The sequence below is a fragment of the Strongylocentrotus purpuratus genome, unplaced genomic scaffold (genome assembly GCF_000002235.5).
Source record: "Strongylocentrotus purpuratus isolate Spur 01 unplaced genomic scaffold, Spur_5.0 spur5_scaffold_7, whole genome shotgun sequence".
Taxonomy (NCBI): Eukaryota; Metazoa; Echinodermata; class Echinoidea; order Camarodonta; family Strongylocentrotidae; genus Strongylocentrotus; species Strongylocentrotus purpuratus.
The window spans coordinates 22,780,130-22,807,847 of NW_022145613.1; the positions used below are offsets into that span (position 1 = coordinate 22,780,130).

General features: G+C 37.7%; 2 protein-coding genes across 2 annotated transcripts; both read left to right on the top strand.

Annotated features, from left to right (window-relative positions):
- Positions 1-2,372: 2,372 nt before the first annotated feature.
- On the top strand, positions 2,373-14,882 carry LOC100889988 (adhesion G-protein coupled receptor G6). Its single transcript, XM_030974407.1, has 13 exons — positions 2,373-3,617; positions 4,124-4,406; positions 4,906-5,019; positions 5,768-5,892; positions 6,340-6,486; positions 7,478-7,796; positions 8,185-8,339; positions 9,415-9,582; positions 10,274-10,401; positions 11,179-11,444; positions 11,634-11,700; positions 12,637-12,944; positions 13,226-14,882. Exons 1-13 carry the CDS (start codon positions 2,439-2,441, stop codon positions 13,516-13,518), a joined length of 3,552 nt encoding a protein of 1,183 aa, XP_030830267.1. The 5' UTR covers positions 2,373-2,438; the 3' UTR covers positions 13,519-14,882.
- Positions 14,883-22,931: 8,049 nt separating this feature from the next.
- On the top strand, positions 22,932-24,459 carry LOC115920022 (toll-like receptor 4). The gene has a single exon (XM_030974874.1). The coding sequence runs from the start codon at positions 23,022-23,024 to the stop codon at positions 24,273-24,275; it is 1,254 nt and encodes a 417-aa protein (XP_030830734.1). The 5' UTR covers positions 22,932-23,021; the 3' UTR covers positions 24,276-24,459.
- Positions 24,460-27,718: the final 3,259 nt, after the last annotated feature.

Consider the following 27,718-nt stretch of genomic DNA (forward strand, 5'->3'; position numbering starts at 1 on the left):
ATGACAGTGAAGTCTAGAAGGCAAAAGGGTTTCCTTGTATAATTTGACTACTACGACACTGCTAATGTTTAAATTACACAGATAGGACATGCATGACATATTCATAATTCATGCAAAGTTCTACAGAATTTGATGATGGCTGCAAAAGGGACATAGTATGTATCTTTAAACGACCAAATAAATGTCTCAAATTTGATACACTGCTTGCATGGGAATTCAAGGGAGGGAAGTGGGAGACGTGCATGCATGCTGCCCAAATAAATGAATTCTCTTTTGGTGAGAGCACGATTTATCTACGTTAGAACTTGCAGAACATAGGTACACATTTGAATTTGCCTTGATAATTACAGTCTTGTCCATTTTTTCTCGGATTGATCTTCCTTTTAATTTTAGATAATTGTAATCTTTATCACTCCCATTAATTTGAAAAGCGAAACCTAACCAAACTGTGTGCCGGAATATTCGTGCCTTCATTTAGAGTCACGGCGGCGCAGTGAATCCATTATTAAACTTGAAATGTCATGTAAATGTGTGATACTTTACAACACCCACACCCACACCCCCTTATTCATTCCAACATGTTCTATCTCCACGCAAAAATAGAAGAAAGAACATGTTCATTTGACATCTAAAATTCCTTTCCTTCATATTTGATCAAAGTAGCCTTGAAGTTCTTTGGTAGATGCCATCCCCCAAACCATATTTCATCATCAAGTATTTACGTGTCATCATAAATTGATAGTAGGATGTTGATATAAAGAACTTAGTTTGCAAATATTTTTAATAACTAATCTCAATTCAATGTGTAAGTATCCACGTACACGGCAACGGCGCTGGAAGGTTATTGGTGTTTTAAAACATTTAAGTACAGGTACAAAATAAGAACATTGTGCAATATATTATACAGAATTCAACAAAATGCTATATTTAGTACTTGCTTAGCAACAACGATTTAACAAAATTCTTGAAAGTATATATGGACATCGAGTTCCATTGCAGTTCTAGGATTAAGAGAAATATATTTGATTTATTCGATTTTTTTTTGGATATCTTTATTCAATAGAATAAAGGTGACAAGACGGGTAGGACCAATATACAAACGGAAAATAAACAGTACTTTCTGTAAACGGTTGACATCAAATCAATTAGTGTTTCAACTTTGCAAATAATGGGTCATAGTCTTCACGAAATCCAACATTCGTAAATAAACGAATTGCTTTCTTATTAGTACGTACCTTATAATCTGCCCATAGTATATTGCAATACAAAAAGTGTAAAGGAGTATCGATGAATTGTACAGCATATGTAGAATAGTCAAAGGCACATAATGATATGGTTTATATAGTGCGTATACAATAAAGTATACCCAACTTTGGTAGTTTATAATTATAATTAAAATTCATAATCAGTTTGAACTTTTGAACTTGAAATGTCTTATGTCTTATTTCAGCCCGAAAACAGTTGCTGACTGATAACTTTCCAATTATTTTTTTTTTTTTAAATTTTTTAATTTATGTATTTTATTTATTTATTTTATTTTTATTTTTATTTTTTTATTTTTATTTTTTTTTTTTGGGGGGGGGTTCAATAAGTACACCTTAATAGGAGCTAAGGCTGCTGCCCCCTCCCCAATTCTCCAGAGTTTGGATGCAACCTTGTAAGGATTTGTATTAAATATGTAGGAGAAAGACACAAGCCTGGAGGTTTACAGGATCCAGTAAGCAAGCCGTTGTCTTCCCATTGAACCTCTTGGATGTTTCTAAACTTTCAACGTGCTATCAGAAGACAGTCACGTAGTACATATACATTTCAATTAACGTTGGTCTAGATTGCGATTGTAATTCTCGAGGGAAATTTGGTAATCTTCCGTGTCTCTGCTTCATTTTGAAGATTCGTTTGAAATAGAGCCCTCTTTAAAAACCGTTCAATGTTGAAGAAAAAGAAGTTAGAAAGAGAGGCGGGATAAAATCATTAAATCATAACTAGAAAGGGAGGAATAGTTTCAGTCAGGGGGTATGGTAGCTGTGAGCTGTCTATGAATAATACTTGTCTCATGGGTAGTTGTTGGAGGTTCGTTGCCTCTAGGGTCTGTTGTTCGGACGTACTTATCCAGGGATCGATGATTATAAGGGGCTAGTTGTCTTGGTGCGAGGTTGTAGCGTCCGAGTGGTTCTCTTCGAAGTTGTCCCGATGATATTAGGGACTTTTAGATTCGCACGAAGACAATGGGGATTGCTACGATCGACGTCCTTTTAATGCACTGCCTTGAATGGACGTCACATGTATCAGTCCACGCAAATCTAAAAGTCCCTATTAGTGGAGAAGAACACAGGACATTCCATGTTTCATATTTCTAAATATTTACATTTGGATATATATACTTCCTAGTTAGTAAAACATTCGATGACCTTCGATTGATTGACACTGTGTAGATTAAGATGATTTTTCTTAACTGTTCCATATTCTTGATCGATGACTACCATTTTAATGACACCTCATCGATCTTTCTTTCTCATTACGAATACACAGTGGTACCTGTAGCACCGTTTGGAGCAGACAATCTCGGTAGAGAATTCGTGTTTGCCATCCCGCCAAATTACGACGACCAGACCCAACCTACGATCGGCATCGTTGTGGAGGCCATTTCAACCAACGTCACTTCCGTTGCGGTCAATGTGCCGTTGAGGAACATGGGTTTCAACTTCACCCTTGCACCCGGATCAGCACCCTATGATCTCGTGCTTTCTCCTGACCTTGCCACGACTGGGGTAGCAAGGGTAACGGACGCTACCATCGTGGTGAGGTCCGATCAAGATGTCTCAGTGACGGCTTACAATATCAAACGTTACACTATGGCAATGTTTACTGTGTTACCGACCAAGCATATGGGCAAGGAATACTTTATCGCCACCCTTACGCAACCAGAAAGGGGTTTCGTTCTGATGTCTGCATTTAACGAACCGACTGAAGTTAAATTAGAATTGACCGGATGCGTTGCATTTCTTAATGAATCGTATTCACCGGGAAGTGTTATTGTATATACCTTAGGATCGTATGAAACATTACAACTTGAAAAACTGCAAGACGATATGATTGGAACAAGAATTACCGCCAATACGCCGATCGCAGTGACTGTCGGTGGCCTTTGTTCATATGTTCCTAAAGGCGTTTCGCGTTGCGATCACATCGCCGAACAGCTAGTTCCATTTGATCGCTGGGGACGTTCTTTTTTTCTAAGCCCGTTCGTCAATCGACTGTCCGGATATCAATACCAAATTGTTGCCGGAAGAAACAATACAAGGGTATCATTGGGGACTCACGAAATATACTTGAACACGGGGGAGCACTATCTAGGAGATATGGCCGGTCAGAGCATGACTTCAATATCAGCGACCAAACCAGTCATGGTGATGCAGTACTCGAAAGGAACGTCCACAGACGAAAGACCAGGGGATCCAGCCATGCTGTTAGTCACCCCTTGGGAGCAATATGTATCGCGTGTGGAGTTTCCTGTGTTAAACCTCCCCGCAGCAGGGATCTCCACAGTCTATATCGGTGTGATATCTGAATGCAATGTGTCTCTTAACATCGAGTTTGGAAACTACAAGTATAACGAGGTAAGATGTGTAGTCCTTTTATATTTCAATTCTAAATTGTCTCTACGGGGAAACGGGAAACTTGGACAGAGAGCTAGTGCCCTTGTCCAGACCATTCAGGACTACCACTCCTGTCACACCGACCAAACGAATCCTAAAATGACAAGAGATTGAACAAAAGTTACTTTAAAGAGAATGGCCACGCATCGGTCAGTTGGAGGAGATTCGGTGGTGTAGCTGAGGTATTACAACCGCTAATACCCTCATTAAATTTCCTCGTTACGAGCATAGTTTCACAGGTGTTCCTTGCTCGCACAAGTTGGAGAAAATATTTCTCTCAAATTTCCTCCTCCCCTTATTTGTTTAAATGTCTGTTAATGCATCTTTTCAGTCCGCATGTTTGCTCTTTTTCTACCTATAAATTTAGATTAAGAAGCGATTATATATAACTGAAGAATATTTCCCCCCTTGTAATGTTACCAATATTGTTTATATTTGGGTGTCTTTCATATTGACCCAACTAATAGGTACCGTGGCTCATCGAGTACGATCTCGTCACAAGCGACAACCGACAGATTTGTAATCGTTGGGTGACCATCGAGGAAGGTAGTCACGTACTGAAAAGCGATTCAGCTACGCAAGTAACAGGTGCAGGAGAGACAGTGTTCACAGTTCTGGTTTACGGAGTTGGAGACCGTGTCGCTTACCTGTACAATGCGGGTTTCGGTCTGCATCCACAAACGTGCACCACTCCAAGTTCTGCCCCACCATACAATGAGATGGAAGTGTCGTGTGCAAGTCTACGAAGAAGTAGGTCAAGGTCTATTAAACTGTAGACTATATTCACCCTTGCAAATTACCTGGGGTGTGTCAACAATTCTTAAATTTATCTAATAGGGAAATCCAACCCTTGTAATAAATCTATTTGAATGAAAGCAGAAAAAAAGAGAAACAGAATAACGAAAGTTTGAAAAGAATAGGAATACTAATAAGAAAGTTAGAGATACGTTGGGTTAAAATAAAATGAAAGAATATTCTTATCTCCAAATGTTCTATCAAAAGAATGGCTGCACCTATATGCCTATTAAAGATAAATAATCATTGACAAACACTATAAATGTGACTACAAAGTCTACAATGATTATCATTCATGACCGACTCATTGACCTTCCCAAATATTTAAAACGCAGTAATTCCTTCCGATATAGTTTTTAAAAAAAATGTTACCCCTTTTATTTGAATTTTCTTATCTCTTTCTTCCAAATGTAGAATTCGTCTTACACACCTTCATTTTTCTCTTTGCTTACAGGGACATGTCCGGTTGAACAAACTGAGTCATCTTACGGCACAATAACATGGAGAGCATCCATTGAGAACACTCAAGTTCCCTCGGATATTGTATGTCCATTCAACTCCTTTAAAGGTTTGTAGTACAGTTAAACAGTATTTCCATGAAATTAGAGAGAAAAAAATCAACAGCTAATGAGGCAATAGATACACTTTCTTGTCTTTTCGAAACATGATACGTTCCTGTGCCTGACTCTTGAGAGATGTCTCTTCTAGAGAATAAAGACTTATGCAGGACGTGTGTCAAAGTAACGTCAAATAAGGTTTGTGGTATTTATATGTAATGATTTACTCGCTCTCTTCAGTCTTGACTTGGGCACCACGATGTGAGTTTGTGCAACCACTATTGGCATACATGTGCATGTAAAGAAGACGCTGTCCAGAAGATGTAGGTGCATAACGGAGGCGTGGTGACGCAGTGGCGTCGCAGTGGTCTCGTAACCGGTAGGTCTCGGGTTCGAAACCAAGTCGATACGCTAGTGCCTTTGGGAAGGCACTAATCTTCATTACCAAGTCCATCGGAGAGGACTTAAATCCGTCGGTCACGTGGTTGCTCACTTACAAGCACATGCCTTCTTAGCAGTCAGGTTTAACAAACAAAACAGAACAAACACACCAACATTGACGGTCCACTATAATTATACCGGACATCTACCAGACCAAGGAATTTGGCTACGTTCCCTTCAGGTCTTATGAGGCTGTTATATATCAAAATTCTTAGTCAGGTGTCAGATCTGCGGTAAAAGAAGCATATACAGTAAGGGTAGTAAAAAAATGCTTAAATCACGAAGAAGTCAAAATATTTTTTTCTTCTTCTCTTTCAGCTGGCCAGCCAGTAGGAGAACGAGTGTGTCTTGGTAACCGTAGGATGCATGCATATTGGGGAGAAGTGAATATACAGGAGTGTGGAGAACCAACAACACTGATATTACCAGCGGATCTCGCAAAGGTACATACCACATTGGTAACATGTAGCTCCAGTGATGATATACGAATTAAGGTCTATTCACTCTAACCGATTTCATGTTTTTATATGAAATTATTTGCAATAATCAACAATGGTGTGCATAATGAGGTCGCCAAATTTAAGAGCAATATAATAAATAGTCAGGTAACTTGTGTGTGGTAAAGTTCTGGATAGTTTGGGCTCAGTTCTTTAGTGGCCTCTTATAGTTTGAAAACCAAATAATGGCATACATGTATATTCCAAGGTAGCAATTATGGGTTATAAGTATGTGGGCGTTCGTTTAAACGATTTCTTTAACATCGCTAACATGGTCACTGCGCTTCTTGCACTCAACCTTCCGTCTATGATAGTGAACATTTGTAATGGATGATCAACTAGAAACATTTATGATAACTGTGATAGTTTGAAATTTCTATTATGTTTGACAAGGTGGTAGTCGATGAGGCCAACGTAGCTCTGGTCAGCGCCGTATTGGAAGAAATCACTGGCAACCTCAGCACTGTCGACGACGAAATGGTTGATGCGATCTCCAAGACGCTGGAGAACATCGTCGGCGTCGCTTCACCATCGCCTAACGTAAGAAATGTTTACCTTATCAAAAGCTTGAGGAAAGAAAACAAATATAAAATTAACAGTTGCTTTTTCAAGCTTTTTTGTATTCGGCCAAAATACTTTGTTTTACTAATGTTTCAATTCGATAGCTATTCTTGTTGTTCATGTTCACCTGGAAGTAGAAGAGGAATGGCCATGCACTCATAGACAAAAATACAAAGTACACTGTCATCTAAACAAATGTTTTGAAGTTCATAACATCAATGAATGCAATCTTCTATTGCAAAAAGAGAGAGAATATAACCTATATATTAAAAAGAGGGTAACCAGGAGTTCAGGGTAGAATCGTCTATAATATTGACTACATTTAAATAGTGAGCTATTCTATTACATTGCTTCGTTTTTAAACTACATCGGACATCTTACCGAATGGCCTGGATTTTTCCGATCGAAATTGTTAATACTTGTTTAATCTTTGAGTTTATGCATATTACGATAATAATAGCATTCAATCTTGTAATTTTTAACAACTAAGTCTAATGTTAAAATGTCAATTAGAATGCAATATTCATAGTTATTATGCGCCATGTTTTTCGAATTGCCCACTCGGTTGTGACTTGGTGACCGGTTCGATTCGGCTCATCAGAAGCTCGGTCTGTTATTTATCGGCGGACCAAGCTTGGTACGGAAATGGTTTAGCACCCTACTCGGTAAAGAGTATTATGGGCTCAAAAGTCACTCTCACACTTTGCCGAGATGAGCATCAGAATCTTCCCAAGCTGACCCTCTAAACATGTATCTCGGTACAAAAGTCCCCTAGACACTACGAGCATTTCAATACATTGGAACGTGTTTGAAATACAGTGATATTCATTCGTAGCCGCGGTCTGAACTTCCTACAAGAAATATTTATACGTTTCACAGTCCAACTCCGCTCCAAAATCTGCTCCCAACTGAACAGTTAAAGTTAAAGAAGATTGTTTTCTAAATTCATTAACATCTTATACTGTCACAGGTCACTACGAGTGTGGTCAAAGCAGTCGGTAACCTGGTCGGTTCACTTGAAGACTCGGAGTCCAGTAGTCCAGAGCTAGCCGCATCATCTTCCAGCGTGGTGCATTCAGTCGAGAAACAAGTCTCATTAACCCTGCAAAACAGTGACGAGTTCAGTTTGACAGCAGAGAATATGATCGTTCAGGCGGGAACTCTAGACGCCACTGCGATGGATAATGGGATCAAGTTTGATGGTGGTGGGGATTCCACCGCTTCTATTCAGCTACCGTCTTCCATTTTCAATCAAGCCGGACCTGTTGTAGAAGGGATTCCCAGCCCAGGTGTGTACAGTGCCTCGTTTTTTCATTTCCTTGTTTATAATTATCTTCGTAGCTTCTCTTTTCCTTACTGATCATATAGTCGAGGCTAATATTAAAGAGGTTACATGTTCACGCTGGTAAAATTATATTGATATCATCTTAAATTGAAAAAAAAAATGTTTTAATCAATAAGAAGAAAGCAAAAGGTGGACTTTTTGAATACATTATCTCTAGTATTGACAATGATTATATTTCACAAACCTTGGTCGGGTAATATTTCATAATATTTACTTTTGTGAGAACTAGTCCCTTTTTCAAACTGTATACAATCTTAGATTTGATGTAACCTTGAAATACATGTATTAACATAGGCGTTAGCTGATGTAGTTTTGTATTGTTCTTCTATCAGGGACGAAAGTTCGGTTTATAACGTTCAACGGGGACGCACTCTTCAGATCGGCGAATAGATCACAGACAAGTGGCCATGTTATATCAGCAGCAATTGATGGTGTGAACGTGCAAGACCTTACTGAACCAGTAAAGATCACCTTCAACGCACCAATTGTAAGGATTTTGTTACACATTTTTAGAGCAAACCTTTTTTTTTGTTGAAGATATGCTTCTTCTTTTTTCAAACGGAAATTACTGATTTTCAAGAAATGCAGGGTGTAACATAGAATGTTCACTGATCATTTTGGGGCAATGTGGTAGATAAGTAACAGCTCAAGACTCTCATTCGGAAGGTCTCTGGTTCGATCCTTGCTGGGTGCTGACATCATTGGACAACATGGACATGGTGTTTTACCCACATACATGTAACAACTAAATTATTTATAACCTCTAAGTTTTGTAACTTTTAAGGATGTGAATAATTGATTTGTACCGGTTTATGTTTCTTGAGAATGTAACATATCAAAGCTTACGTCTAAAAGTATTAAACAAATGCCCTAATTCAACCAGTCCAAGTTTCATTCTTCCTTCTTGAAAAACATCAAATTTACAAAGGGTATGAATAATTCAGTTGTTACCTGTATGTCCCCCTCAACCCGGTTGGCTTAAATGAATACATGGCCTGAAGGAAGAGCAGAATTAATGCTTGGCTAAATATTAGTATTATTATAAATACTTGTATTATAATTACATTATTATATTATATCATTACCATTATCACTATTATCATCATCATCATCATCTTTTTTCAAAAATAAAGTAGGCATATGTTAAACATTTAACCAGTTCAATGGATTATTTAAAGCAATAAATTGGTGTGTTTAATTAATGTCTGACATGATAAACATACAGTATGAACGACTCACACACACACACACACACACACACACATACAATATTTTTTAAAGTCATATTTCATTAATTCAAAACATTCTTTAAAACCTATTAGTTTGAGGTTCAGAAACGATTTGATGTTATGCATTTTTTCAAAACTCTCCTTCATTTAAAAAGCACGCTCTGTCGCTAGAAGTACCAAACTTTAGGCTCACAAATATTTGATATTGTATCCTATTAAAAGAAACCCACTACAATTTCAATTAAACTTAAAGCTTCTTGATATATTGAATCAGATTCAATTAGTAATAGTATGTATAATTACCCACAAAATTACATACACTTACCTACTTAGCCTGTTGGAGAAAACAGCACTTTGAACCAATCAATGTGTGTGTACTGGGACTTTGATCTGAGAGACGGCGTCGGTGATTGGTCGGACAACGGATGTACTCTTAGTGACGTCAGAGGGGATTCGATAACCTGTTCCTGTAATCATTTGACAAACTTTGCTGTGTTGATAGTAAGTGTGTCGGAAGTTATCGAACTCATAAACTTACATTTTGATAATGGGGAAAGGTATGGTCCACTGGGCACGTATAAGGTAGAAAGTAAACCATCAGAATATGTAACTTATCTCTCAGGATGTGCATTAATTTCAATTTTAAAAAAGGGTACTTTTTTAATTGCTCTAGGGATATTCGTTAATTTGGTAAAATATGAGTTTGTACGCCCCTTTCATCCCGGAATGTGCATTTGCCCCTATATATCTTTGAATGCATACAATCACACGATGGATATCGTTAACCATCATCTTTTAAAGATTACATTTCCCTACCGTTGCATTTTCATGTGTTACTAACGTGTTTAATGTTTTAGCAAAATCTGGCACAAACGGATTTCCAAATACCATTTGTATAACAATGTTGAAGCTGGTATGGATTAATGCAATTATATTATAATTTGAAGGCATATTACTTGTACTTGTACTTTGAGAGAAAAAAAATTATAAAGATAACAGTTTTTCTTACAATAGCCGTTTATTTTCGGGTTCCTTTTTTTTCTGGGACGCACTGTACATGGAAGATGTGCAAGGGAGTGGAAAATATTATGTATAACAAATCATTGTAACGTTCTTGGTATAAATCATCGAAATTGTATTCGTATTTGAGATGATTACTACGATCATTTATTTCTTCTTTACCTTATAAAAGGATATGTCTGGTCAACATAAGGATGATCAGGATAAGTTTGACTTCGCTCTAGATATCCTTAGTAAGATTGGCTGTGCAGTATCTATCGCGGCACTTGTCATCACAATCATCGTATTCATGGTATTCAAGTAAGTTTCTCTTTATACTAGTCCAGATTTTTAGGTAATTATTTTAAAGTGATTTTCACAATTGGATACATTAGAAATTATTTTCAAATGGAACATTACTTATAATATTAATTGTCGTCGTTTAATTCCATAGGTGATGAAGATTATAATGCGCGAGTTTTCTTTTTAAAGTCTCTGTACATGATATATTTGCATGATCGCTTGATTTTTACCCTAAGTTGGGTTCGCAGCTTTGGACTGTTCGTATAGACAACTGAATTTTGTTTCATGAAGGGCCATTGGGAAATCCCCCTCCTGCATAAAAAAAGTTTTTCCCCTATTTTCATTGCTGCTCGAAGCTCTAAAACGTGTGAGAGTAAGCAACCACTCAGAAATAAGCCTACTCATTTCATGTACACTAGCAAAGAGCATTCAATATTTTGTTGTCACTGTTGTTTGCAATATAAAGTTCTTCTTTTTTTTAAGTTAAGGCTTCAAATAGGAGCATTCCTGTTCTTAACTCTTTTGGTTGAATTCTTGTTCCAAATGAAATAATCGTCGGCGCTCGAGCGCACGGCCCCTTTCTGAAGTGGTGGGGGATACTTAAAGCATGCGTGTATAATATTTGGCGGGATTTCCCTCCATTTCAAAATTCTGTTGTTCCGGGACTAATAACTTTTTTCATTTAAGTAATAGTCACGAATATTAATTCTTATTTTTTACTCTCAAACTTTTAATGTGTCATTCATCTCCAATGTTTTTTAAAAATAATAAATATATATATGTCATTTTTTTCAGACGTCTACGAAACAGCCGACCACGTCGTATCCTACTCCATTTCTGCGTCTCGCTGCTCTGTCTTTACCTTGTCCTTCTCTTCGGGATCGACTACGCAGCCCACATGGACGTGGCATGTGTGACCGTGGGTGCACTCCTTCACTACTTCACACTGACTACGATGATGTGGATGGGGGCCGAGGCGCTCAATATGTACCTGATGATCGTCCGTGTGTTCGATGAGGAAGGCCCGTGTTTTCTTACAAAGGCTTGCGTCATAGCTTGGGGTTAGTTGCTGAGGAATACTTCTATCTCGTCACCCTTTTTTTTAACTTGCCTGGATGCTAGAACGCATTCTTGTTGGATGCTTTTCATTAAAGTTCAATGATTTTCTATGAAACTATTTGAATTGCTATAATTTGTGTTTGTGAATTGATGTAACTTTAAAGCACTTTTCATTATTTTTTTTGTTACAGGTGCACCATTGGTTGTAGTTGGGGTTACTGTAGGCATGCGAAGGGAAGACTATCTTCATAAATCATAGTAAGTCTGAAAAAAGGTCAAGGTTTCATATTCCTAAATTCTTCTCCAATGTGATATCGTTATCATTCTTTTCCCTTTTCAATATTCTAACTTCTATCTCTACTGCTTCCTAGATGCCCATCCCCCTTTTTATCAGTTCCGTCTAGAAAGGCGTGGTAAACGGATGGTTTATCAGTTCATCATGTGATCATTTCAAGTCATACACATTACTGTTTCCCAAGTAAGAGCTACGCAGTTGGTCTTTGCCAGGTCCCTCCCCCAGGGGGAGGAGTGTCAATCCCAACATGACTGGCTACTCACCCGCGTCCAAAAAAGGGCGTCGAAATGGCGTCTTTTTCAACTATACGGCGTCGTCGGCGTTTTCCTTAAAAGGGGGGGGGGGGGGATTTTTTAACCACTGATCGTATAAAAACCCAAAACGGGTACTTGTTCAGGTACACAGGTTTCGAAGTTTTGTTTCAGCTTTTATGGTATTTATTGAAATAGTACATTTAGCATTTTCGTCAAGGTTTTCGAAGCGATTTATATTAATTTAGAGGTGTTAACTTTAGAATTAGTGATACGCCTTTTAGAGTCCATTCGGAAAATTTGCGACACAAATGCCGTAAGGGCCATTTCAGAAAAGGTCCGATACGCCATTATGGTCTTTTTAAGATGTTGATGGACACGGATTGGTAGCACTTGTGTGTGAGAGTGACCCCCCCCCCCCTCCCCGGGTTCCCCCTCGGTGCATCTACCATTATCATTACCATAGCTAGGTAGATGGTCAAATGTGGGAGGCCTTTGCCCGCACTCACAGTCTGTTGCAAGGTCAGTCCACTTGTACAAATAATTATTAGCTTATAATTTTTGCAAGTCAATTTCCTTAAGACAGGCCATGATGAATTGTTTTTTCTTATCATTAATTATCCGATTATATTTTATTATTATCTACAGTTGTTTCATGACTCCGGGACTGAGTTTCTACCTCGGGGTCCTACTACCTATTGGGCTTGTCCTATCTTTCAACTTCATCATGTTTATCCTCGTCATCCGGCGGTTATGGAAGGCCAACCTTGGGGGCACCATGCCGATGGAGAAAGAGGAAAAAGCGGCCGCCCGTTACCGGCAGCTCCGCACGAGACTACTCAATGCGTTCTCAATCTCAGTGCTCCTCGGGCTTACCTGGGTATTCGGGTTTTTGGCAATAGAGGACGCTACATTTGCTTTTCAGCTAATCTTCTGTGTGGCAAACTCATTACAAGGTACACTTACAATTGCGTCCTCATTGCAGAAGTATTTCATTCATTTATGTTTGCCCCTCATGTTTGTGTGCATAAATTAGTAATTTACGATGGGTGCCATCAAATAAATGCTTTTGATAAATCTGGCTGACAGGCAACAAAAAAGTACAATTTTGTCAATCCTGCCTCAAAGTATCCTCAGCAGACGGCATCTGATTATGAGCAAAGTAAACAAATGACAATGTTCTTGTTTTTCCTTCACCTTAAATACTTTCTTTCTTTTCTTCTCCTCCAATCACCAGGTCTCATGGTCTTCATTCTCTTCTGCGCACGGCAGGAGGATGTCCGTAAATCAATGAAGCCTCACTACAATCGGCTTAGCGGCATGCTACCGCCAGCCATTCGGCCGACCACCGTTACCGCCTACTCACTTAGCAGCCGCACTCCTGGTGAGAATGATGACCGTAGTGGCAAAAATCCGCTGCGAACCTCTCCACTGTCGGCGGGATCCTACACTTATAAAGTGACGTCATCGTCGACCGATGAAGTCAGGATGATCTCAACGAGTGAAAACGTCAGTGAATACCATGATTAACATGTGACTGGAAGCATGTATACAATGATGCTTGCAATTACTCTTAAAGGGAGTGCAGCCTGACGAGACTTTCCCGTGGCCTGGCTTGGGGCCAATCGGGTATTGACTACGGACGACGCGACCGCAGCAATCAAGTGCGTGCAACATACGCGAAACCGAAGCGTTAAAGGAGAACTTCGGTCTGTTTCACGAACGCTGACCATGTAGAGACTAAGGAGCTGACTACACTTAATTAAGTCCATTCGTTTACGTGCAGTTGTCCAAAAAGAAGACGTAGATGGCGTTAACCAGTATTTGCCAAGCTGCGCTCCCTTTAATACTTCGGGGAAAGGAAGACATCATTTGACAAATTAATGTTAGCATACTCTCGTTGTAGCATATACAGGTAAAGTGGTCTAGTGGATAAATCTCCGGACTGTGAACCACGAGGTACAGGGTTCGAGTCCCTATCGCAGCACTAATTACCTTTGGCAATACATAAGTCTGCATTTGCCACACTCCACCCAGGTGTGGTATAGGTAAATGGTACCCGGCAGGAAATCTTTCATTATGAATGCTCGAATGCTGTAATGGCTCCCATGCAATTAAAGGAGGGGTAATAATAATAAAGACATGATATAGAAACGTCAATACGATGGATTCACAATCCGTTGTTAATCGTGATTCCACCCTATCGATATAATTAACGTCAAAGATGATTTAGGAAATAGGACTACGAACAGTTGGTCTATCTTTACTTTATTGTTCCTCACATGGAAAATTCATACCACCTGTTCTGCTATTTACTTTAATTCTATTTACATTTAATTGAATAATCAAAATGCAATGTTCCTGTAATGAGAAAGCAGGGTTGCTGAGTCTAAAAAAAGTCATTCACATTTCCTTGTGTTCATATTTTACTAAATCTCACTTTCTTTCCATTTTAGTAAGCAACTTTGATATAAATTATATCAATAAAATGTACTTGTAAAGATATATAATCGCCTCGTTATTGTACGCTGTATAGTAAATCTCTAAGTTCTGTATTTTTTGTACAAATCGTTTCTACATTTCGTTATACAAAAAACGGATAAGAGACTGAAATGAGCAACTGCACTTATTTTTATGTATTTTCTGTTTCAAAGTTTAAGTGGCCATGAGGTTTTTGCTTGAATAGCTGACAGTTGTAATTCTATATAAAATATTTTATTTCCTTGTATGTACTGTAAATTGTTGGTATCTAGATGGTGTTACTACTTTAAATAGTTGCAATATGAAATATTTGTTCTTTGTATATAATTTGTCTTTCTGTGTAAATACATGGTTGCCTATTTGTTAAATGTCATGCAAATGGATTTATTGCAAAGGTTGTATCGCTCTTGAGAAATAATAATAATAATAATAATAATAATAATGTAACTTATATCGCGCCAAATCCACTCTGTGGAGTGCTCAAGGCGCGTGTAAACAGGAAAAAAGATCAAGACTTGAAAAGAAAAGTTTTGAGATGAGTTTTGAAAGAATCAGAGGATAAACATTTTTTGATGTCTTCAGGAAGGCCATTCCATAATTTAGGACTAGAGTATGCAAAAGATCTTTCCCCCCACGTTTTGGTGATTTTGGGGGTTACAAGAAAATTGGAAGTGGATGAGCGTAGAGGTCTTGCAGGAGTGTAGTTTTGGATTAGAGAGATAAGGTATTGAGGAGCAGAGCCGTGAACGCAATGAAAGGTGAGCAACAAAATTTTGAAAACAATGCGATCTTTTACTGGGAGCCAGTGTAGCGACTGCAAAACTGGGGAAATGTGGGTACGCTTGGTGGTCAGAGAAACAATACGAGCTGCAGCGTTTTGAAGCTTCTGAAGCTTGGACACTAGATTCTGGGGTAGATTGATTAGGAGGGCATTGGCAAAATCAAGACGGGAGGAAATCAGAGCATGAACTAATTTTTCGGTGGCAGACTTGGACAAATATTTACGAATAAAACCGATATTACGCAAGTGGTACCTTACAGATCTACAAATATTAAGAACTTGGTTAGACATTGTCATATGTGAGTCAAACATAACACCGAGATTGCGACACGTTTGTGACAAGTGAATTATGTGGCCAGAAAATGAAATGCAATTGATATTAACTTTACTAAGCTGTACTTTGGAACCAAATATAAGGAATTCACATTTGTCTAAATTTAATTTCAAGGAATGTGCGAGCAACCAATCAAGAACGTCAGCCATGCAAGATTCAAGGCGATGAACGGCTCGTTCTGCAGCGGCTTGATCTGAATTGAAGGAAATCATAAGTTGAATATCGTCTGCATAAATATGATAATCTATGCCATGTTGTAACAAAACTTGTCGCAATCCAATTAAATAAATTGAGAAAATAATGGTTTGTGTATGAAATTCTACACGATGAAAGATGTATAAATGCTGAAAATGGTCAACAATATAATTATACAAACTTCTGTTCAATTTCTGTCATACTTTCTGTCTCTTTGTGTTCATGATTACATCCCTTTTCTTAAAAAATAGATTTATACACCTGTCACACATTGTCTCACAATAATATTGGGCGGCAAGGAGCCTGAAATCGGGCACCTAGCCGCCCGAATATATATATCTACTAATACTATATGACTATCATCTACTGCGCCCAATACAATATACAGTGTATCATATTAAATACAACTATATCATATTAAACAAGTCTGTGAAGTCAAATGTGTTGATTTTCTTTATATTACTCGAGTAGAACCTCGATGTAAAATACTTACTACAGTATAACAAGGTTGAGTAATCTCATAGTCTCACTTCGATGTACTATGTGTCTTCTGTTATAGCTGTGATAAAGCAGGGTTTCAATGCAACAAGGGAATTTTCCGGGAATTTCTAAGGAATTGATTGTTAGGAAATTTCACTGTATAATCACGATTTATTTGTGCCAATTTTCTTTTCCAATAATGAAAAAAATTCATAGTCACTAATTTTGGAAATGAATTTTTACAAGATTTTTATATGCACGGTACTGTTAAATGTTTGGAAGTGGGTGACAGCCTGTATATAAATGGCTGTTAATATTTGCTAAAGTTATGATATAATTATTTTTTGAGAGTATGTGATACTTTTAGATCTTCATGGATATATCTAAATCATTTTAAGATCCTATCTCGAAGCATGGGTCTCATGAAAAGACTTACGACTCATCCTGGTCAGGATGATCCTTTATTATATCATTGAAAGCCAAACACTCGTATATTTCCGCAGTATCATAGCTAAGGAGCAGAGCCCTCTCCAATCATATGGACCCCACACAAGTAAAAAGTGAATAAAGAACCAGGAAAGACAGAAAGAAAGAAAGAAAGAAAAAGACAAATGAAGAGGTAGCCAAAGGAAGGAAAAAGAGGATTACGAGACCGCTCCTTCACCCATCACCGCTCATTCTCTGCTCTTTTCTCTTCGTCCACCTGCTAAGATTCATGCTTTCCGTAGTGACGTATAGTGCCCCAAGGCCCCTTCCCCACCCCCTAAAAATAGACCCACGATACACCAATAGTTGTGTGAGGATAAAGGGTATTTCTATGACTATCGTGGCACGGGGAGCAAAGCACCACTTTGGGGTACGTAAACATGGTGACATAGAAAAAAACCAAGATGACCGCCATCTATAATTATTTCGTCATTATCATAGCTTCGTGAGAGATAGTTGGTTACAAGGCATGATCCAAGCAATTATAGGACTTGGAAAATTAGGGCACACACGATAAAAAAGGAAGCATAAAGAAACAAATATTTAAAAAACAAATAAATATACAAAACGGTCATCACTTGAAATTGTCATTTTAATGCATTTTTTAGGAGTAATCGCGTTTTAGGCATTTATTTCCTTGTGTTTGTTTGGTTAACAAGAATGTATCATTCACACAGGATATGTTATTATGATCATTATCATAATCATCATCATCACGACAACCATTTCTTCTCTCGTTTTGTTCATTTATTTATGTTTTGCAATATTATACGTTACGGTCAAACAAATTCAAGCATGTCGGAGAATATTCTTATTTATTTGAATATAAAGACACTCTCACTTCAATTTTCTTTAATGAATGGAATGTAAATTTCCTTCATTTTCATAGATTGATTGATTGATTAATTTTTATTCGCCAAGCTTCCAACATACAACAGACTACAAGAATAGCAGATCAAAATCAAGTCAGCTTGAACAGGATAACCCACGAAAGCTCGAGAGGTTATTTCCAGTACTACAAATATACTTTTTCTATTAAAACATCTAAAAACAATTACACTTTAAAAATAAAAAATAAAAAACAACATCACAACGACTATTGAAATGTTAAAAAGATAAAAACTGAACTTCCCAATGTTTTGATATAAAATAAATGGTATGACATACAGTTTGTTTTCTTCATTTTGTGCGGAATAACAATTAAGATATATAGATCATAGTGTTAGAAATACATGTAGACGTACATTAATGTTCTCGGGCTTTAAATAGATTTAGTGAATAAAAACACAATATAATTATACCGGATAAGAGAAACAGATTTGATCCGCTACGTAAAACTGAGAAATTAAGGAAACCAAAAAAATGCGATGTACAAGAGTTGGAGCAAAAATGGCAGAGGTCAATTGAAGAGACGGAGAGACAATGGGTCGAGTGTGGAGAGAGTGAGGAGAAAAAAATTAAAAAGGGGAAAAGGAGAATTTACAAGGGAGAGATAAGCAGAAAGGGGGCCCTGTTTCATACAAACTTGTTATCAATAACAAATGATCGAATGCTATGACAAATTAGCTTTCAGCCAATCAGTTGCCACGATTTCAGTAGCTTATAAAAGCTATTGTAACTTGTTATTGATAACAAAATGTTACGAAAGAGGGCCCACGATGGTGAAGGACATGTAAACCCAACAAAGAAAGACAGATAGATGGAAAGACTGACACACCATAGACACAATTAAGAGGCTGGGCCAGAAAAGATAGGAATAATATTTTGTTAGAAAATATCAATCCTACAAAATAAAATAGGCTTATGAAATCATTGCGTTTTTCATGCACATTATTCCAAAAAGAAGATATCTATTCGGATTAAAATGCCACAAATCAATATTCAATTCGGGATCATCTCTCATTATAAATGATAGAATAAAAAAAACATTATTTTGATTTTTGATTGTGATTTTTCTTTCTCCTTGGTTTGTATGTTGTTGTTTTTTCGATTTTCGTTTTGTTAACATTCTTTCAACATGGCGATAATAGTGGTTTATGCACCCACATCGGAAAGCACAGATGAAGAGATTGACATTTTCTATGATCAATTAGAAGCAGCCAAATCACAATGTAAATCAAGTGAAATTGTAATTGCCATGGATGACATGAACGCCAAAGTGGGAAGAGGCAGATATGGTGGAACAGTAGGGCCATATGGTATTGGAGACAGAAATGAAAGAGGTAACAGATGGGTAGAGTTGTGTGAGGCCAAAGGAAGTGTCATTGTTAATACATGGTTCAGGGAACATCCAAGAAGGATATATACTTGGAAAAGCCCTGGGGATCGTGTAAGAAATCAGATCGATTACAACACAATAAATGAACGATTCAGAAGAGGGGTAAAGCATGCTAAAAACATATCCGGGTGCAGAGTGTAGAATTAATCACATTCCTGTTATGGCAACTATGCAATGTATAAGCTAAAGAAGACGACACAAGCCAAGTCAATCCAGAAGGTAGATTTCGAACAGTTACAGAATCGAGATGTTCGCCTCCAATATGCGAATATCCAAAACAGATTTGATAGTCTCATCGACCAGCGAGAGGAGGTCACTTGGGAATCAATGAGGGACATTCTTGTAGAAACAGATGAAGAGACATCACCTAAAAAGGAAAAGAAAAGTAAACAGAGATGGATGACAGAGGAGATCCTATCGAAGATGAGTAAAAGGCAGAAGACCAAGGACAGAGACGGAATTGAACACAGATAGTAAGATAGAGAAATTCACGACCACTGCACAAAAGCTAAAGAGGAATGGCTGAACAAACAGCGCGTCGAGATTGAGAGAAGTTTTAACGCAAGCGATCCCAGGGTTTTTAAGAAGGTAAATGATCTTTCTGGAAAGTAACTACAGAGCTCAAAGTCGGGATGCATCAAGGCAAATGATGGATCAGTACTGGTTGAAAAGGAAGAGATACTGAGCAGATGGACTGACTACATTGGCGATATTTTTCACGATGTAAGAAAAGAACCTATACATTGTGCAGGATCTATCGAAGGACCTAGGATTCTGCTCTCAGAAGTGAGGTCAGCGATCAGTATGACAAAGAGGAACAAAGCTGCTGGTCCTGATGGAGTAGACAGTGATGGAGATGATCGAGGCATTGGATAACTATGGTGTCATGAAACTAACTGAAGTCATAAATAAGATCTATGATTATGGAAAGTTTCCAGATGACCTGTGTAAATCAATATTTATTACACTTCCTACGAAACCAGAAGCAGTGGAATGCGGGCAACATAGAATCATAAGTCTCATGAGCCATATCACAAAGATCATCTTGCGAGTTCTACTTCAGAGAGCAAGGAATCACCTAACTCCAGAAATCAGTAATGTGCAGTTTGGTTTTGTCATGATGCTGGGTTAGGTTAGGGTTAGAGTTAGGGTTAGGGTCGACGTGCGCCAAATGACTTTTGGTACCCTCTCTTCAAATTTTGTTCAATCACTCATGCGTAAAATATGCATCATATGAGTTGCATCCAATAAAAGAGGAGGATCTAAGCTTTACAAATAGGCCTATTAGTCATTTATTAATTAAAGTTGTAATTAAGTTATGATAAAACATCGATAATTCTCGGTTTCATTTTTCTGGGACGCACTTTTTAATGGACAACTACTTTGTAAGATGTTATTGTTTGAGTTTCAATAGCGTGTTAGATAAGTGTTAAAACTATAAGGAGGGGGAAGGCGGATAGGTAAGCCCAGGGGCGTACGCAGGATTTTTTCAAGGGGGGGGGGGGGTTTTAAATCTGGCCCAAAATATTTTGCTCCCGAAAATTTGAAAATCGCGCCGGCCGAAAAGTCGCTCAGTGGGGGGGGGGGGGGGGGGGGGGAGGGGGGGGGGTAGGTAAGCGGACACTTTTTTTTTTTTTTTGGTAGTCCAAAAAAAAATCGCAACGACTCAGCCAACCGAAAAGTCGCTCAGTGGGGGGGGGGGGAGGGGGGGGGGGGGTAAGCGGACACTTTTTTTCGTTGGAGGGGGGGGTAAAGTCACTTTACGTTAGCCGTGGGCATAATTTTTTTTTTTTTTTTTAAATTAAAAAAAAACAAAAACAAAAACAAGGGGGGGGTTTAGTTTTTTTTTTACCAAAGGGGGGGTTTCCCCCCCTGCGTACGCCCCTGGGTAAGCCAAAGAACGTAAAAATCTGGAGTCGTAAGTTTCTAAGCGATTAGACAAACACTAATGGTGAAAATGATTGGAATAAAGATATGTCTATCACTCATTTGACTGCTTCAAAATTATACGCAGTTTTTAAATTTAAAAAAGGCGTTTTTAACGCTTTTTATTTGGGGGATAGGGGTTGAAAACCAAAGGCGTATGCCAAACATCCGGAGATAAAGTTAAATAAAATTGAATATAAACACTTTTTTTAAAAGTTCTTACCGACAACATTTTCTGCAAAATTATTTAATCTGTACAGGAGTTTTCTTGTGATGAAATTATTGGCTTAGTGTATGTCCCCACCCCGCCCTTTATTGACGCCGGCACTGATGAAAGAGATTTATAAAAAAAAAATAACATAAGTGCCCCCAGTATATGTCACTGTATATGAATGCTTATAACATTATCTAAAGGTGGCAAACCGTTGTAAGCCACTTTCGGTTATCGATTGACAATTATATTCGAAATCATGTTTTACTTAGCTTTCTATGACCAATTCGGGAAGTACTTGTAACAATTATTGCTCAAGTTTCCGTTTGATTGTTCTTTTTTTTTTAAAGAGCTTCTGAATAGCAATAATCAATCTGTGACTCGTTAAGTTTAGCTTTGTCCATTTGTTAGCTATCATCTCTTTAGACAGACAACGAGAAGAAATTTAGCTAGCACCATGATGGCTTTTAACGTCGGTCTATTTAGTCTCCCGTGTGTGATATGTTGTCTTCTTTTACCCTTGACATTACAGACGTTAAGAAGAGATTCTTTACTGACCCCTTCAACATCTGATTGGGAAACCTTGGGATGTGAACTGAATATTGAGCTAAAGACAGCTTCCTGTGGGAGCAGGGGTCTTAATTCTGTTCCTCAAAACCTTTCTGAAGATATTCTGCGTTTTGACTTGTTTCGGAACAACATCACTTCTCTCTTGAGCTGGTCGTTGAAGCGATATCCTCTGGTCACTCGTTTGGACCTTTCCCGAAATGACATCAGGGCGATAGAACGGACCGCTTTACACCCCCTCAACGATCTGATGTTCCTAGATTTTTCCTTCAATCCACATCTTGTGCTTCCAGATGCAGGCCTTCTTAGGTGGAATAGAAATCTGTCTACTCTGAACTTGCAGTCATCGAACTTGCAATCGCTCCCAAACGACATTCTAAAATGGAGCCCACGGTTGGAACTCGTGCAACTTTACCTCAATCACCTCGAAGTCGTCAATGTCAGGTCTTGTGGTACATCCGAGACTGTTACTTTGTCAGACAACCAATTTGAACATATTAATGCAGACTCTTTCGATTTGGTGTGTCACATTGGACATTTAGACCTATTAGGTAACCCTTTACTGTCGGTTGACCCGAATGTAGTCAAATTATTACATGTCCATACATTGTTTGTTGGAGACTATCCCTTGACATTCGATTTTTTCCGAGACTTGTTCTCCGGAATACTGGATTCTGAAATAAAAGAAATTCTGATAGTGAATGCCTCTATTACTGCCTTTCCGGACAATTTCTTTGATCCATTGCTTGATTGGCCAATCCATATTCTTGAATTCTCATACATGTATGACGAAGTGAATGTTCTGTATCCTTTCGTCTTCTCGAATTTAACTAGAGTCTATGAACTGTCATTCGACAATGATTATATAACCAGGATCGAACCGGACTACTTTGAGGGTATGCTGGACTTGAGAATTCTGAGAGTGGAGTATTGCCAGTTAAAAGACGTAAACACTGATAGTCACACTTGGACTGTAGATTTAGTCGAACTGCACTTACCTGGCAATTCTTTGACAGAAATTAATCCACGTACATTTCTCGGTCTAAGGAATTTGACCTACTTGAACCTGTACTCCAACGAACGCCTTGCTACCTTTAAACTAAACTCTTTATCGGGACTTGATAAGCTCCAAGCCATCAATATATCTGAATGCGATGTATTTACAATGCGACTGGACGCCCCCGCTTTAAAATGGCTTTCCATGAACAATGTGTATTCCCCCTGGAGCCCTTTGGAACCCGGAGAATCTTTTGAAGAAACGAGATCTCTTGTGAGTTTGGATTTAATTGAATCGATGATTGATGTATCGAATCTTTGGAATGCCATGGGGAATATATCTATTTTTGATAGATTGTTTAACCTAAAAACCTTGGATCTGAGTGAGAATCCTTATCTTGGAAAGGGGTTACCCCCTTCCATCTTCAGACAGCTGTCCGCTCTGCAAGAACTGAGTATAGAGGAATGCGATATTTCTAACCTGCATCACCTAACTTTCTTTGGGTTGATATCGCTCGAGAAGCTTAGTTTAAGAGGAAACAACATTCACCAACTTCATCAGGATTTACTTCAAGGGTTGGTTCAAGTCAGAAGCATTAACCTTCAAGGAAACTTCCTATCGTATCTCGATGGAGCTATATTTTCAAACAATGCAAAACTTACAACTCTGTCATTAGCCAATAACAAATTGACCAGTCTCAACAAAAGCACTTTCCAACCAATCAAACCCTCTCTTTCTTCCATAGATCTTTCAAACAACCCAATCAATTGCAACTGTGATTTAAAGTGGCTTCTTGATTGGCTAAGTGGCCCTATACACGTGGTTAAAACGGATGAGACTATATGTTCGTTAGCATCTTTAGATTCCGTTGGGGAGAAACCTTTGCTTGATTTTGATCCCAATGAAATATGTGGGCTGAACATTCTTTTGTTTTGTGTGCTTTCACTCGCCGCCATTTGCTTCTTGGTCGTTGTGGGATTCGTGTATCACAATCGATGGCAGTTAAGGTTCAAACTCTATCTCTTGAAACTGGCGGTCCTCGGGTACAACGAGCTACGGGACGCTCGAGACCACAACGACTACGAGTTTGACATGAACATCATCTTCTACGACGACGATGAACATTGGATTCGCGAACAGCTCCAACCGGCTTTTGAAGAACGGCTACCGCAGTTCGAGAGAAACGTGGTTGGCGATGACGACCTTGTTCTAGGAATGCACTACTTGGATTCGGTTGACTACGTGGTTAGCAGGAGTTACAAGACTGTCATAGTGCTCAGCAGAGCCGCCGTTCGCGATCGCTGGTTCATGCTCAAGTTCCGTATTGCAATGGACCATGTCAGTGACACCCAGACCGAATTCGTTGTGGTGGTCTTCCTCGAAGACATCCCAGACGATGAGATACCGTTCCTGGCGAGGTTGTATCTCAGTGATGGTAGACCTTATCTTCACTGGCCAAATGACGAAAGAGGACAAGAATATTTCTGGAATGAAATAGTCAAAAGTTTGACCATTAATCTAAGGACCAACGATTTGCTTCCGAATGAGTAGAGTGTACACCATAAAGCATTATGATCGATGAAGCAGATATTGTCATCTCAGTCTTCGTAATGTTTGTACGCCAGTTAATTGTTTCCTCTTTTGTATCCTTCTAATTTACATACAGTTTATTCTAGCGTTTGACAAGTATTCACTTCAGTTATCATTGTTATTTAGACATGTTAGTAGCAAGATAATTTTTCTTTAATATGTGTAAATTATAAGAAGGACTAGCCTGAAGACCAAGGCAAAGATCGAGATAGATTTACTTCTCATTGATACATACATGCAAATGAAAGATCGATGATTAATGATGAGTTCTTTGCTCAATTATGTTTTGTAGGTAGCTTGTAATTTTCCGAAGGTTCCTAATCCCGAAAATCAAATATAACCCTCTACCGTTTTCGGAATTACGAACATCCGAAATTATGAACCCTCTTTCATTTTCGAAATTAGGAAACTTATTCCATTTTCAATCATGTCAATTGTTTCGTTAATAAGGGAGTTTACAGATAGCACATGGAACAAATGACCCCAAATATCCATAGATCTTGCACATGGAGAAGTTCCAATTTGAGCATCTTTGAATAATAACTGCCATAGTCCTAGACGTGCTTCATGAATACCTTTTGTTTGACCTCTTGAAAAGAATACTTCCACCTGCGTATCATAGAATGTACCGTTGGTGCATAAATTAATAATGTTACATAACTTTCATGAGCGCATATCATTGTATTCATCCCTGGGGTTTTTACCATTTTGGTACAAATTACCTTTATTTGCCTATGCGCAGATTGTATGTGTAAACTCCCTTATTGCTAAAGTACGTGACACCGAATTGCCCAATGTCTTAGAGATGCCATAATATCACGTCAAATGGTGCAATGGGTGTGTCTTATGTACACATAGCCTTTTACACTATGCATATCGTCAAACAATAATTATTCATGTATCTGTATGTTTGTTTGTGTGATGTATATCCTTAAATTCTTCCTGACAATCTTGCCTACAAGAAAAAATTAGTGACCAATCTATTTCATCAAGTCATTTATGTATAAACATTTATAGCATTTTTTATTTGTTTGTATTTACAAGTATCTTTCTTTGATTAAAACTTTAAAAAATGCATGTAGCTGTAGCATTAGTTTTACAGTGTACAGTGTGATTGTTTATTGTGCATGAGATCAGCTTGTTAGATGGTAAAATCAGTGTAATGTTATAATTCTACTTTCACTATGTACTTATTATTTGGTACAGGCGTATTTACTTCTTTTTGCTTTTTGAGTTAAGGATTTACAATTTTCATTGGAAATAAATTTTCTTCATTCAAGACAACATTTTCACTCTGATACTTGCAGTGTGTTTAGTATGTATGTATAGAATTGTATGGGTGTACTATCGTAATTTGTAAGAGTTACAGACTTAACAATTACTGTACCCTCTTGACTGTTGGTTTTAATGTTTATAGTGAGGAAATCAATTTTATTTGCTTTCAGCTGTCTACCAGTTGTGCTTTTGATTTCATTGTTATCATCTTTTAACGGAACTATGAAAGTATGAAAATGATTTTAGTTTAGAGACTGTTAGTGTTAATGCTTGCAAGTAAGTCATTTGCTTGTATACCATAGTTGCTTTTATATTGATATTGGAAATAATAGTGGCATTTGACAAATTTGTTAATTTTTTTATCTAAATGATTTGTAAACATTTTCTTTTTGTACAACCTGTTTAATGGTTTGTTCGAATATGATAAATAATTTTTGACCGCCGCCAAAAAAGCCTGCCACGTTATTTTTTAACGCATAAATTAATGGCAAGTACATGCAACAAGGCCTGTGTTCATACACTATACAGCTCAGTGTTCTAAGATGAGAAATGTGATGGGTATTACACTTCACTTCATCGTTAAAAAAGAATCCTGATATTCAAATAAGGCCTTATTATCACCTGAAACAAAAGAGAGGTGCATTTAGATTATTTGTAATGTTTCTGTGTTTCATGCATATTAAAAGTATTTATGTAGCATGGAAAACAATACATTGTCAAGAGAGAAATTTTGGTCATAGATTTATTTTTCACCCATTCCATATGTCATTGCCTTTCAACATAGATACCGTTTAAAATGTTTTCTTCTTTCTTGTACTGTATGGAAAAGAGGAGAAGGATTCTTCAGCTACATTTGGGGACCATTAATTTTAAATCAGTGGGAACATTGAGGGTTAATTGAAGGAAGGCTTGCAGTAAATTTTGTGGCCATCTCTATATAAGGAGGCGCTTTCGGTATGGTTCACTCTTCTCTTTAAGAGAAAGAGTTTGGTGTAGAACCTGTCTATAAAGAACACCTTGTCTACAGTTGCCATTGTAGCGGCGGGGGGGGGGGTCCGGTGACATTTGTAGACAGTTTGGCCTGGAGGAAGAAAATTAAGAATTTTGTGCAGATGACTTCATCGAAAAATGTTTGGGTGATATTTAGAACAGATTTAGAAAAAACAATAAAGTATTTTCAAATTTAGTATATAATCGTGAATGACATTCTAAGGGTAGTTTTGAGACAAAATCGCTAACTGTATGTTATGACAAATGTTTTTGTTTATTTAAAGAAAGAAGCAAGGTTATGCTGAATGTGGGATAGTGACTATAACGTCTGGATTACCCGATAGCTTAACTTTTAGATGTGTTTTTTTTTTTTTGTGTGAGACAATCGGGTAGAAAGCGAATGCTACAAAGAGCATCATGTAAGATGTTAGAGGAATGAACTCATATAGGAAATAGATTTTTCTTCAAAATGGCTTCATTGTTATTTCTTTCTCTCAATAATGCATCAATTTAACTAGATATATCTGCAAATCAATAGAAAATGCAGCTCATAGATTGCCATTTTGAAGATTGATGATTATTTTTGTATAGCTATTCTACTTTTTAAACCGCATTTCATACTGCACTGTTAATGGACCTTACTTTTGCAGCTATTTTTGCTCCTGTATCAGCAAAAAGTGAATTATAACCCATTTACTATACTGAATTCTCTCATTCCCATTGTTTTTAATAAAGGAGCCCAACGATTCCATAGGCAATGAGTTCAATGTTGTTTCCGGAATAATGGAGTATGGGTACGAAAATAGTAATTGGGATTCAAAAGCCCTGAAGCAAAAGACATTAATGCCCTTTTTTCATGCCTGGAATGAAAATTATTGAACTTTGAAGAATTTGTCTACAGATATTTTAGCATGTGATAGGCGCTCTATGCGGTATTTTATTCCCATCTTTCACGAGTTATGTTGTTAAGATATTAGTGGTAGATATTTAGTGACATATGATATGATGCAAATCATCTAAAGATACACACATAGATTTGGGTTCAACGTTTGGCAACTGAGTCTTTGCACATTGCAAGTTAGCATGAAGTTATAGATTATATAACATAGCTACTTTTTAGAATGACATAAAAGAGTTAT